This window comes from Purpureocillium lilacinum, assembly GCF_023168085.1.
Source record: "Purpureocillium lilacinum CBS 284.36 DNA, scaffold_3, whole genome shotgun sequence".
Lineage (NCBI taxonomy): Eukaryota > Fungi > Ascomycota > Sordariomycetes > Hypocreales > Ophiocordycipitaceae > Purpureocillium > Purpureocillium lilacinum.
In genome coordinates this window covers 3,660,628-3,674,123 of record NW_027072113.1, presented here as the reverse complement: position 1 = coordinate 3,674,123, position 13,496 = coordinate 3,660,628, and the positions used below count along the sequence as shown (strand labels likewise).

Sequence of the window (13,496 nt, the reverse complement as noted above, 5' to 3'; positions counted from 1 at the left end):
TCCTGCCTTTGCTGTACTCCGATACTGGTCTCATATGTGCACGTGCCCCTTCTTCAAATGGCTTCGGAATTTGCCTGCGGCTTCTCTTTGACTCGTTCGCCGGCTGGTTCCCCCAAGGAGAGGTTGCCGATTCCAGTCTCAGATGTCGGAGTCGGCGACTTTTGCCTGTCTGGCACGACTTCCTGGTCTGGCACCCGAGGCAGACTATCCAGCTGCTTCTGTACTTGTTCAGCCTCAACAGCGGCCCTCCTCTCTGCCTCTCTGCGTTGGTCTGCCTCTTCTGCATTCCTCGCTTCCCGTTCCAGAGCCTCCAGTTCTTCGTCGATCTCACTCTCATCTACCGTAGCTCCAGTCGCGTCGGCCAAGATGGCAGCAACCTCGTCCGTGTCGTTCATCTGCTCGCGAAGTCTATCCACGACTCCGTCGACCCTTTCGGTGCCGCCAACCTGAGAGTTGAGGCTTTGGAGAACACCGGCGGATGACTCCATTATCTTGACAAGCTGCACTTGGTCTGAGGCTTGCTCTATTTTCGCCGTCACTTCTTCAAGCTGGTTCAGCGTCGTATACCGTTGGGCAAGCGAGGACTCGGCAATCTTTTTGGACTTGAGAGCAGCCAGTGCAGTCACACGATTGTTGCGGGAGACTGCAGTCTTAGCCTCCATTCCCAATTCGTCGACGCGTGTGTTGAGAAGCTTGGCCTGGTGCTTGAGGCTCGCCGTGAGCTCCTTGATGGACGCGATGGCCGAGTCCTCCTCCGTGATGCCCCTTTTCTCATCTGGCCCCCCGCGAATTCGTATGGTATGACCGTCGTACTCGACCAAGTTTCTATCTCTAGTCAGGAAGGTAAGCAGCACGTCGAAGTCGGTATCCGATAGTCGCACGTGGCTGCCCAGGAGGTCTGTGGCAAAGTCGCGCTGGAACTGCGCCTTTGTGAAGATGCGATCAAACTTTGACGGCATATGGGCCATTCTATGTGCCAACTCCGCCGCCGCGGCGTCCACATTCTGCGTTATAACGTATCGGCCCTTTGGTAGCCTGTCTTCGCCTCGCGCGGGATCCACGATACCCAGCTGGCGCAGCGTCCAGCCGAGCGCGCTCCACGGCAGTCCTACCCAGGAGCGCGCGCCGGTGCCTTGTTCGGATTGTAGGAATTCTTGAACCGGAAGTAGGTCTTTGGTGGCGATGGCTTCGCGAAGGGCCGTGCCAAGGGCGAGAGGCTGCCCGAACTGTCTGCTTTCCAAATAGCGCGGCAGCGACTCGTCGAGATTCAACACAAAGGCGCTCGAGCCGGAGAGACAGCGGGAAAGGAGTCCGCTCGAAGCAAGGCTCGCGATGGCGCCGCGCCAGGCCGACACGTTGGCACGATAGCCATCGGGGTTCAGGGTTCTCTGCGGACGAAAGTCTGAGTAGAGCGCCGGCAGCCGAGCCCTAAGTCCGTATCGTCAGCATTTTGGAAGCCGCCGCATGCTGCGCATGTATCGGCAGAGGCGTGCCACCTACTTTCGAAAGTTGGCGTCGTGTTGGGCCAGGTAGTCGGCGAGCTCACCCATGGTTGCGCCCGCGCCTGCGGACCCGACCGAGGAACTTCGTTCGATGTCGCACGCGCCGCGCAGCTAATTATCTGCCAGTGCTCGCGCCGCGGCAAGGAACTCGAACCGGCCTTGGACTTGGGGCGAGGGAGGCGGCGAGATGCGACGGCGAAAATGGCAGCGCGTCGTGGGTGCTTTGCAAGGGGAAGGCGGCTGGAGGTGGGTGAACGAGCCAAAGCGTGGGCTTGTTGGTATGGAAATCTTATCGGCAAAGCGCAGAGGGGAGACGTCATTCATTGCTCTGGGGGCGCAGGCACCACCAGGCGCACTACACCACCAACAACCCCAGCTGGACCACCTCAGTCTCACGCCTCTACATACTGTTGCGCACCGCGGATTCTCCGCCAGCGCAGCGCAGCGCCAGCCTGCCTGCCCAGGTACTGCATTCGAAAGCATGGCGGCACATCACCAAGGGCAATGAAATTGCGATGCCCTTCCGAGTCGTCACGGCTTGTGATATTTGTCTGCCCACCACATGCACAAGTCTCTCCCGCAGGGTCCGCTCCCCGTCCGCTCTAAGTTAGGCTGCGCTGCCACCGTCATCAAGTCTATGGAGAAACACCATCTTCGCCAAGTAATGTCGGGGCACATGAAGAAGAACAATCAGTCGAAGCCTTCGGAGGCTGCCGGCGCCGCCGAGTCCTCGTCTCGTGCTTCCCCGTGAAGCGGCGCCGTCTCCAGCACTCCAGCACGGGCCGTCACGCTTGCCCGACGCGCCCGCAGATCCGTCAGGGCCTCGCTCTCTTCGTCAATCTCGTCTTCGTCTGTCTCGTCCTCCGTCTCATTCCTCGCCGCACCTCCCCATGTCGGAAGTTTCTCCGCCAGCTCGTGCTCTAGGGAAGCCATGTACTCCATGGCGCTCGCGAACGCGCTGATGCCACGCTTGTGCGGAAGCGAGCTATAAGTCCTCTGTGCATCGGCCAAGCACCTTTCCGCAGGTATGTACTTAGCCTGTTGGCACCATGCATCCGCTGCCAGGACACTCCACGCAGCCGACTTGCGATGGCGGCTCCCCCAGCCGAAGCTGCCAACGCCTGGTCTGGAGGCGTAGCATACGGCTAGTCGCTCCTTGAACAGAGCGTCTGCCACCCGGCCGAGCATCTTGGACTCGAGCAGGCGGAGTCCCCATCTCCCAGCGTCGTCGATGTGAGAGCCGCCTCGCAGGCGCAAAAGCTCGAGGCCGAGGGCGAGGGATCGCGTCGCCCCGTACGGCGCGCTGCATCGGGTTCCGTATGAGTAAAACGCCGACTCGAGCATCTGGTCTATAGTTTCCGATCGACTCTTGGAAGTTAGGCTTTGTGGCATCAGCAACAGGCTGATGGCCGCCATCTCGTTAGCCGCCGCGTGGTACTTCCACGCTTTGGACTCGCTAAAGTCCGACCGTAACAAGTCGTATGTCGAGTGAGCCAGCTTCCAGTCACGGAGCATGAAGGCGTAGTCTGCGAGTTTCCTCATGATGGCTTCTGGTGTGTCTGCACGGTAGAACCCCGACGTGTCATAATTGTCCTTTGCGCCACCGCTGCCGCCCGACGACGATCGAGAGCCGCCTCCGAACCCGGCCCATTTCCGTGACAGGTTCATGAACCTTCCAGTGATGCCTCTACGCCGAGATGCCACTTGGTCGTTCCAAACGGAAACGTGTCGCTCCATCGTCGGAATGATGGACTGCGTCACCATCTCTCGGACGAATGTGCGAATAGCCGTGGCGTCCGACTCGAAGATGTATCGGGTAGGGTCCGCGAACTCTTCCTCGCTGTCGCTCCTGCGCAGCTCAGCCAATTCTTCAGCGGCTGACATCCAGTCACTTCGTGGGAGGGGAATGCTATCGTCATCCGTTTCCGCGCTTTGGCTGCACCGCAGACGCAGCAGATGGCAGTGCAACCCCAGGTGTCGCTTCATCTGCTCAAAGAGCGCCATGGATCTGCTAATGTCGTCATTCTCTTCGTCATGAACCAGCACGTAGTACCTGAGATACTCGCTGTCTACCCATGGCGGAAGTTTACGATCCCCTTGGTTGGTCTCGGCGTACAAGCTCCTTAGCTCCTCAATGGGAGCCTCGTTTCTGGAGCTGATGGCTATAATGCATGCCACTGGATGTGAGAATGTCTCGTGGGGTGTAACGGGTAGCCCAGATAGCAGCCGCCGCATATAGAGGGCATAGTAGGGAGATGCTGTCTCCAATTGCTGTCCCGGTCTCGCAATAGGGCCGTAGTGCGGTTGCCCAAGGGACGACTCTTCGGCATACGATAGGTGTCGCTCGACCACGGCCTCCACATCTGCCAGCGTCTTGCGGTCTCTGGAGGTGCTTTCCTGAACGCCATTGGGGCCACCAAGCCCTTGCAACGTGGGCTGTTTCGCTCCAGAGACGGAAGGGTCTGGGTGCCCGACACCGTCCCCGAACTTGGTGAACCGAATTGAAAAGTCTTCGAAGGCCCGGCTTACGCCATTGCTGTCTCTGACGGTGACTTTGCCCTGTATCCTTTCTCCAAACGGCCGCAACAGTTCCCACAGGCCGCCCTTGCAGCCCTTCTCCCCGATGAGCGCTTCTGTGTCCTTCGACGCGTAAATGGCCACATGGGGGACGAAGGACTGAAGGATAAGATTGAGGGGCTCGCCAGGATTGTCAGCAGCGTTGTCGGCAAGCGTCCGACTCGGCGACGGCTCAAAGACAGCTCCTGAGAGGGTGCGCGACGGCGAGCTGCGACCAGCCGGGGACATCGGGCGCGAGCCTGGCGGCGATAATGTCGATGCATATAAAGATGCGGCGGAAGGGTTTGATCTCCGGTATGTGAGGTTCGACTCGGACTGCGACAGGGGAAGAGAATCCATGGCTGGCGTCGAGTGTCGCGTCTTGGGCAGCTTCATAACCACGGCGAGAGCTTGAATCGGTTCCTGCGGCGACTCATCCCGGCCGGGCGCTGGCATGAAGACGGATGGGCGAGTGCTCCGAGATCGCCGACTGTGTTGCTGGGTCGCGTCTTTCGTCGTGGTGGCGGCGGCGGCGGCGGCGGCGGCGGGACAAGATCACGGGCGGTCGATGCTCGAAGCAGGCTCCGCATGTTCCAGCCGAGCGTCTTAGCCTTGACAGCGCGGGGCAGAGGCACAGGTTCGCTCGGGTCGGCGGTTGTATTGTCGCCTGAAGATGCGAGGCGCATAAGGTCCCTAGGGTATCGATGGAGGTTGCAGCCGGCACAGATGTTGGTGTAGCTGCGGCATGGGCCAAGCTGGTGTGAGACGGCAAGCAAGTCCACTGTCATCCGGCCACAGAAGGTATACCTAGGATCTCTTGGGTACCTAGGGCTGCCGGGGTCTTTGGATCCGTCAGGTGGTAGTCGGGTGCTGTGCTGCCCACATTCTTGTAGCGGGGCCACCGGGGGGCGCGCAGTGACAACGGTCCATGGTGAGCATCCGCCGCACCCGTTTAACTGCATGGCTGACGTCGGAGCCGCTTGTGCTTCTGGCACATTGCTTGTAGGCGCGACAAGGTCGGTTGCTACAAACTCCCGATTCAACACTTCGCTGCCAAGATATATCGTCGTCTGCGCATGCCAGGTCCCATCCCCTCCGCCGTCGGCATCACCGCACCGGCCCCGAGCGTAAACGACGGCTTCTGCGTTGGATCCAAAATCTTGGCTCGGCCGCCATTTCAGTCAAATCTGGGCGAGCTCGTCATTCTGTTCCGTCCTGCTCGCACTTTGTGTTTCGCGACACCGCCCTTGCCCCTAGATTCTCGCCTCAAACATGCCGGCAGACCTCTCAAACTATCTCGCATCTCGCTATCTCGTCGCCGACCCTAAGCCTACCTCTAAAAAACGCAAGCGCAAGCATGCTCCGTCGTCCGGGCTGCTGATCACCGACGATGACGACTCAACATGGGTCACCGCCGGCAAGCAGCAAGCAGATGACGACGAGGACGGCCCTGTGACTGTTGCCGGATCCACCTCAGAATTCCGCAAGGCCAAAAAGAGCGGCTGGAAGGTGGTGGGCGGGCCCAGGGACGCAGCTGGCCCGTCCATCGACGACTCAGCTGCAGCAGATGCCATTCTTGCCGCCGTCGCCGCGGAGAACGCGGCCGCCAAAGCGGACGACGACGAGGCCCCCGTCGTCGAGGGTAATGAGGGAGCTGTCAAGATGAGCGACGGGACACATGCCGGCTTGCAGACCGCAGCTGCTGTGTCGGCCCAGCTCAAGAGACGGCAGCGAGAGGAACAAGAAGAGTTTGAGAGGCATCGCAAGCATGCAAAAGAGGAGGAGACAGTCTACCGCGACGCCACCGGCAGGAGAATAGACATCTCCATGAAGAGAGCCGAGGCTCGTCGAGCCGCTGCCGAGGCCGAGCGCAAAGAAGCTGAAGCCAAGGAAGCGTTGAAAGGACAGGTTCAGCTTGAGGAGACACGCCGGCGGAGGGAGCTCCTCGAGGATGCGAAAGTCATGTCGTTCGCCAGGACAGCAGAAGACGAGGACATGAACCGGGAATTGAAGGAGAGGGAGCGATGGAATGACCCTATGGCGCAGTTCATGAGTGAAAGAAACGCGGCTCCAGGGCCAGGTGGCAGGTCGTCCAGGAGACGCCCCATCTACTCTGGCGCCGCTCCGCCTAATCGTTTCGGAATCAAGCCCGGCTATCGGTGGGATGGCGTCGATCGGGGTAATGGCTTCGAAGCCGAGCGGTTCAAGGCCATCAACAGACGGGAGAGGAACAAGGATCTCCAGTACTCCTGGCAGATGGACGAGTAGACACCATCAATGATACCCAATATCCATTGCGTCGTACCATTCTTCGCATTCACAGCTCGAATACTGGCGCGGAGTCATTCGGGGCTGTGCAATTAAGATATTGTCTGCCTACGTATGCGTACACCATCGCACGTTCTCAGATGTGCCCAACAACGTGGCAAGGAGCTGGCCGCTCAGTCCGCCAGCAATGCCCCACGGCAGCGTCGTTTATCGGCTGATGCCCAAGTGGATTGGCACGACGTCACTCTCATTTCCTGCGGCGCAGGCGCTTGTCCGGTCCATAGTCGCAGAGCTGCTTCACCAAACGAATCCATTCCGTCTTGGGCATCTGACCAGGCTTATCGCCCACGCGGCCTTGGAAAGGTTTGATGAGATCGCCGATAGCAATTCCTTCGGGTGGAATCTTCTCCAAGATTTCCCACGGTTCGATGGCTCCGCCAGCCTGGGAGGAGGGAGATGCTGGAGGTCTTGTTAGTCCATCTTCGCTGCAAAAGAGGGTCCTGCTGTCCGAAGACGAGTAGTTCGTAAGATATTTTTGTCGACTTACCACCCGGAGCAGGATTGGGGCTGCCCGCTCTAGAAACCGCTGGTGTCCCCTTGGCGCTGCTGCCCATGACCTTGATCTTCTTCCTTGGGCCGGCACCATCCGACATCTCGCCGCCTGTCGCTTCACCGTCGCTGCCAGAGCCTGCCCCTCCGACCTTGGGGCGGCGAACTGCGGTGCCCTGTGGCAATGGAGTGCCCGCTCGACTGCCAGGCGCTGTGGTGCTAGACTTCTTCATCTTCTTCCGCGATGATTCGTTCCCACTGGACTCGGAGAGGGCCGGGGATCCAGCCCGCTTCAGGGACTTCGTCTTCTTGACGAGATCACCATGTTTCTGCTTGCCTTGCGGCGTCAGCGTGCCTTTCGGAGCACCACCCTTGGCTTTGTCCTTGGACTCGGCGTGGCCGTCTTTCCCTTCGCCTTCTTTCTTCTCGTCATCTTTGCCCTCTTCGTCTTCCTCGTCGCTAGACTCATCATCAGACTGCAAGCAGTTAGCAGCCACCGTGCATTGCAGAATGCGGGAACTAAACTTACGGAACTGCTCCAGGGGTTCTCCTCCGAGTCGTCACTCTGGTAGATATCCTCGCGGTCTCTTTTAATGAGGGCTTTCTTTGTAGATTTGCCATACTTTTGTCGCTCCAGCTCCTCCCTCAACTGCTCGTGGAGTTCTTTGTCGACTTCCTGTTCGTCACCATCACCAAAGAGATTTGCGCCGAGCTGTTCACGGCGGATCCGCTCTTTCGACTCTTTGGTGTCCTCGTCCTCGTTGCGATCCACATAAGTGGCCTCGTCATCATCCTGAAACTCGTCGCCTGAGACGTCGAGCTCGTCGTGATCCATCTTCTCCAGCCTGGATGCGGCCTTAAAAGTGTCGCTCTCGGTCTTCACCATCTGACCACGGCCGTACAGCAGTCGACGGGTGGCTTCCAAGTCACTTTGACCGAGTTTTTTCTCCTCATCCTTCATCACCCAGCGTCCCACGTCTACCTTCCTGTTCATGAAGGCTTCGGCTTGGTCTATGGTGAAGGGCTGGAAGGGTGGCTTCGAGTTGAACTTGTACCACTTCTCCAACGGCACCATGCGAAAGACAGACTTGTCGATCATGAAAGCGACGTTGGACTGGGAGAGCGCGGCGACGTAGCTCCCAACCCACACATTCTTCCCATCAGCATCTTCCAGGTGCCAAGGAAGGGCCTCCTCGTAGCGTAGGTCAGCCTCTTTCTTGGCAGCCTCCGACTTGGGGGCCCTGTTGAACATGGTTTTTTCTTCTTTCTGCTTCTTGGGCCTCTGGGGTTTGTTCTCTTTGACGACGGGGGCGATTTTGGCCTGATCAATGGCGCGCTGCGCCTCTCTCTCGGCCTTGATCTGCGCCAACCTCTCCCTCTCTGTTTCATCAACTGGAGTCGGCTCAGGTGCCTCCTCCTTGACGGCCCTGCCCGGTGGTGGTTGTCGAGCATCCCGTCGATGCAAGGTCACTGGTCGAGTGAAGGCATCCTGGTCAGTCGGATCGACGGATTTGTCGGTAATCTTCGACTGGGAAAACTTCATGAGATGGTATCGGACACCTTCGAGCAGGGCCTTTTTGGTCGTCATGATCGGGATGTCGCTGTATTGGTATTGCGGGGGAGGTTCCGACCAGCCCCCAAACTGCTTCCGTAGTTCCTCAGTGCTGGGCTTGGCGCCGTTTTGCTTGGCCACCTGGGAGGAGGCTGCGGACGCATTCTGGCCGGCGTTTGCGGGGGGCTTTCTCGCGACGAGCGGGTTCGCTGGTCGGGGCTTTCTGCGCATCGGGCGCAGAGGATTCGGCTTTCGGCCACCTGGCGGAGGGGCGCTCATCGCAAAGGGGGCAGTGGTGTCGGCTGCACCACGTCGCGACGGTACGGGTGAGGAGAGACGCGTTGATAGCTGTCGGCGGCCGCGGTGCCTGAGGTAGCGACAACTTGAGCCTCTTCGAGGACCGCCCTGCTCCACTCGGCAGCCTGCCTATCGACGGCTGGTCGGCGCGGCAGGTCGTGACACTGTGGTTTGTTCTTGCCTGGGTATCGCGTCGAGAAGTCGTTTGCACCTCGGTGTGATGCTCTCTCTGAGCGGAATGAGCAAGCTGGGCGAAAGCGCTGTGTCGGCCCGCGAGGAAACAGAAGCCCGATGGTCGAGGCAGAGCATGCGAATGTAGATGCCCGTTGTAAGAATCGGCCGCGAGACTGACGTGATGGACGGCAGGCTGATGGATGGTCGTGATTGTGAATGATCAAACGGGTGGGCGGAGCCTGCCCAGAGCTTCGACGGAAGTGTGCCTGTGCTGAGGCCAATCAGGGGACAGAGGACGTCGGCCTGCAATGGAAAGTTCCTGCTCGTGGGTACTAAGTACCCTACCTACTCTCAGAGCGCGAACAGGACTGTGGGGCGAGCAGCACCAGTGAGCGGCACCTGCTAGGTACGTACCTGTGGGTCAGCACCACTGAATGCCACCTGCTTGCCTGCTTGGAGTACTAGGTACCTAGGTAGGGGGTGCTGAGTAGGCCTCGACGATGGGTGCTGGGAACCTACTCGGTACCTAGTACTTTTCAGGCACTGCAGCAGGCACAGGTAGGTAGGTACCCAGGCACTCCATTTTACACTCCGAAGTATCTACTAGGCGCTCGCTGGTACTGAGGGACAGTACATACCTGGGTGTTTCCTCCCAAGAAAGATAAGTGAGCAGGAGCCAAGTTCCTATCCATCTAGCCCGCTATCCCATGAGCAGCTCAAACGCCATCGCATACAATACGGCAGCTGTGGCTGTCAAATGATAAAAGACAGACGCCTGATATCGCGGGCGAACGGCTGCTGGTACTTACTAGGTACCTAGCACATCCATGTTCAAGTCCCAAAAGTACCGGCCAAGACGGTCGGATTGGCTAAGGTACTAGGTAAGAGTGCCCGCTTTGGTCGCTAGCGGCCCTCCAGGGCCCCCGTACCTTGAAAGTTTGGGCCCCCCAAACCTCTGGAAAGATGGAGATTGATTGTACAAGAAGTTGCCTGCTGCGAACAACACTCGAGCTCAGCTACCTCAGCTCATTCTGTGTGCTTCGCAATACCTCAACTCCTGCCAGCCGGACCGAGTCCTTTGGCCGAGAAAGGCAGGCCATCGTCATCAGCCTCGGACCATCCTTGAAGACAGGTCTGCTTGTACTTCGTACACCGGATGGGTATCGTTCCTGCCTTCCATCGTGCATACTAGGTGCTGGCAGCCCCACGGTTCAAAAGACAGCCGTTGTCTCGGGTCGCCCAACGCCAGACGAAAGTAGGGAGACGTTTCGCGCCGCATCCCTTCCGGCAATCAGCTGCTGGTCGTTGGCCAAAAAAATCCACGAGGCCCCAGCTCATCTCATCGAACCCTTTAGAGGCACCGCCGCTGCCATCGTCAAGGCGCTCGCATCTGACAAAGTGTCAAGGTCTTCTGAAGATACGAAGGCTCCACCATCATGGCGTGGCAAGAGGACCACGCGTCGGGGCCCCGCGGCAACAGCCAGGAAACTGGACTCGAGAGCCGTCTTCGCCGCTTCATTCTTACCAATGCCCCTTCCGATGAGGCCGGCGTGTCGTCCGCCGCGTCTGGACTGCAGTCACAACCGCCAGTGGCTGTCGAAAGCACAGGGCCAGACCGCGAGGCCCAATTGACAAGCTGCGCACCCAACGAAACACGGTCGCTCAGGCCGGCCAGGAAGCGTCCCAACCAAGCTCAGAGGCGGCAGATGAGCTCACAGCTGTCTATCCCAATAGACCCGGGACCGCCCCAGGCCCCTTCCCAACACCCCAGACCGGGGTTCGGCTATCCTGCCGCGCACTCCAGGCAGCATGATCAAAGGCATCCCCACGTCAACTCCCATCCAAGCTCTTCTTCGCGGGCAGCACATCCGGGGACGGCGTATGGCCAAACGCCGTGGCACAGGCCGGCCTCTCATAGCTTTGGAGGCCAGCCCTGGGGCCCGCGAAATCGGCAACAGGGTCGAGGCGAGCCCCCCCAAGGGCCGTCCGCTCCAAATCCGGCAGTACATACCCCAGGGTATGGCCAGGGTGTACCGCAGAGCTCGCGTCGACACTTTGTGCGGCCAGAGGATGTAGCCGCACAAGCTGCCCTGTTGGATCAACTCTGCTACCATGTCGTCTCCAGCTCTGAGATCGAGAGGCCGGAGATAGCGGAGAAGGAGGCGTTCCGACAGCGCATTGAAGCCATCTGCCGCGACGTCATTTCTCTTCACGAAGTGAATGAATGCCGAGCGCCAAGTTTTCCCGCCGCATCTGTCGAGCTTAAATGCTTCGGCAGCTTGTCATCAGGCTTCGCGACAAAGGCTTCGGACATGGACCTAGGCCTGCTCTCTCCGCTCTCGACAATACAACCTGATGCACCAGGCTCCCCTATTCCACGGCTGGTTGAGAAAGCATTTCTTGACGCTGGGTTAGGTGCAAGACTACTCAGTCGCACACGGGTGCCCATCATCAAACTCTGCGAGCAGCCTCCAGCTTCTCTCCGCAACGCTCTCATGGCGGAGCGCGTGAAATGGGAGAGTGGCGTGGGTGATGGTCGTGAAGGCCCTGGAGAAGAAGCCAATGATAACGATGTCGCCTCGCAAGCACACGAAGATGACCAAAATGAAACCAAGAAAGGCGAGCCAGGCGCTGCACCAGTCACCCAGTTCGAAATACCCTACGCCAGCGGGGAGACGAGGCACTTCCAGCTCAAGCAAGGTCCCAACAACTCCCTAGCCGCATATTGTGGTTTGGCGAAAAGAATTCTACGGAGGGCTGGTGGACGAGACATCACCTTCTCAAACGCTCATGAGTTTGGGGATCGCGACTGGATCATCCTGAACCGTGTGTGTGAGGCCTTTATACGAGGCCTTCACGACTCGGAGCTAAGAGAAAAACTCGAGAAGTTCCCTTCGCTATCATTCAAGCCGTTGTACGATGCGCCCAGCAATCACTCCCTCTCAGCCGTGTTGACGCAGGTTGAGGGCGAGGAAGCGCTCCTAGCCTGGGAAACATGGCCCGCCAGGGAAATCATGTACGAGTTCCAGCCTCAAGTTGAGCAGACACTTTTGGCATGGCAGAACCTCCAGTGGAACCGAAACTTTGGTGTTGACCCTGCCTCGTACGCCAAGGAACTGCAGCTGTGCCTCGACAAGATCAAAAGAATCCCTTCGGTCCAACTCGCCATATTCACCCAGGGCCACAACGAGACATCAAGCCAATATTTGCAGAGGGCAAGGACCATACAAGCCAATCTTCACCAGGGTTTGGACCCTCTTACGAGCGCGGCACGGCTGGAGATCGCCGCCCGGTACATTTCGGGTATTTTCGGCAAGGAGACTCGTGAGTTAGCCAAAGCGGCGATGGGTTCTTCAACCGATCCAGTCGATCTGGAAGAGGTCGGCCAACGACACAAAGTTATCCAGCTTGCCAGAGACCTCGAGAAAGCGACCGAGCAGGACTCGTGCGACCCAGCCGATGTGGAAGATATTCGGCGCTACATTGAACTGCTTCGCTCTCCCCTGCACAAAGTCCGGACTGGACCTCGGGATTGCAGCTACCTGGTTCCCGTTCCGCCAGAGCTGTCGCAGCTGGTCTCTAGGATCAGAGAGCTGCCTGAGCCTCTCATTCTGCCGTCCAGCTCGCCACGAGCAAGACATCGAGATCCGCTAGAGTTCCCAGCCACCGGGGCTGGCGTGCAATGTGACATTAACTTCTCAGCTCACCTGGCCCTCCACAACACCGCGCTTCTGCGCTGCTACTCTCTCACAGATCCCAGAGTGAGGCCAATGGTTCTATTTGTGAAACATTGGGCGAAAGTTCGGGCCATCAATTCCGGATATCGGGGAACCTTGAGCAGCTACGGCTACGTGCTGATGGTGCTGCATTATCTCGTCAATGTCGCCCGGCCCTTTGTATGTCCCAACCTGCAGCAACTCGCGCCCCGCCCTCCCCCGGACCTGCCTGCTGCGGAATTCGAGCGCACCGTTCAATTTCGCGGGTATAACATTCAATTCTGGCGAAATGAGAACGAAATCATGCACCTGGCAGCCAGTCATCAGCTCAATCACAACACCGAAAGCGTCGGCCGTCTCCTGCGTGGCTTCTTCGAGTACTTCGCCCAGACAGGCATCTTGAGCAGCGGCCAGGGCAAGGGATTCGACTGGGGCAGAGATGTGCTGAGTTTGAGGACCCAGGGTGGTCTTCTTAGCAAGCAGGAAAAAGGCTGGACCGGTGCAAAGACGGTCTTCGAGGTCCAGGAAGCAGCGATTGCGCATCCAGGGAAAGGGGACCAAATGGCTTCTGACCACGCAGAGCCGGGGCAGCCCCTACATAAGGGCGATGAGGTCAAAGAGGTACGCCATCGGTATCTATTCGCTGTGGAGGATCCTTTCGAGCTCGACCACAACGTTGCTCGAACAGTTACACACAACGGTATTGTGTCCATACGTGATGAGTTCCGGCGCGCCTGGAGGATCATCCGCACCGCAGAGGGTGGAGTTCCAAACGAAGACCTGTTGCAAGATGTCAAGGACGACCAAGACAGCTCTAGCTCGCTCTCCCGCCTCCTAGACGAGATTCACGGGCCCAAGCACATTTGGGTCTCTGTTCAATAG

The 13,496-nt window shown here is 58.7% G+C and overlaps 5 protein-coding genes across 5 annotated transcripts; 2 read left to right on the top strand and 3 right to left on the bottom strand.

The window, feature by feature from the left end:
• Positions 1–53: 53 nt before the first annotated feature.
• Positions 54–1,550, bottom strand: PLICBS_004671 (uncharacterized protein; the record flags this gene model as incomplete). Its single annotated transcript, XM_018325960.2, has 2 exons — positions 54–1,428; positions 1,501–1,550. The coding sequence occupies 2 exons, from the start codon at positions 1,548–1,550 to the stop codon at positions 54–56; spliced, it is 1,425 nt and encodes a 474-aa protein (XP_018175712.1).
• Positions 1,551–2,192: 642 nt separating this feature from the next.
• Positions 2,193–4,514, bottom strand: PLICBS_004670 (uncharacterized protein; the record flags this gene model as incomplete). The annotated part of the gene is made up of 1 exon (XM_018325961.1): positions 2,193–4,514. One exon carries the CDS (start codon positions 4,512–4,514, stop codon positions 2,193–2,195), a length of 2,322 nt encoding a protein of 773 aa, XP_018175713.1.
• Positions 4,515–5,330: 816 nt separating this feature from the next.
• Positions 5,331–6,326, top strand: PLICBS_004669 (pre-mRNA-splicing factor cwc26; the record flags this gene model as incomplete). Its single annotated transcript, XM_018325962.1, has 1 exon — positions 5,331–6,326. The coding sequence occupies one exon, from the start codon at positions 5,331–5,333 to the stop codon at positions 6,324–6,326; it is 996 nt and encodes a 331-aa protein (XP_018175714.1).
• A 247-nt stretch (positions 6,327–6,573) lies between these two features.
• On the bottom strand, positions 6,574–8,658 carry PLICBS_004668 (uncharacterized protein; the record flags this gene model as incomplete). Its single annotated transcript, XM_018325963.2, has 3 exons — positions 6,574–6,785; positions 6,874–7,351; positions 7,405–8,658. The coding sequence occupies 3 exons, from the start codon at positions 8,656–8,658 to the stop codon at positions 6,574–6,576; spliced, it is 1,944 nt and encodes a 647-aa protein (XP_018175715.2).
• Positions 8,659–11,393: 2,735 nt separating this feature from the next.
• Positions 11,394–13,496, top strand: PLICBS_004667 (uncharacterized protein; the record flags this gene model as incomplete). Its single annotated transcript, XM_018325965.1, has 1 exon — positions 11,394–13,496. The coding sequence occupies one exon, from the start codon at positions 11,394–11,396 to the stop codon at positions 13,494–13,496; it is 2,103 nt and encodes a 700-aa protein (XP_018175717.1).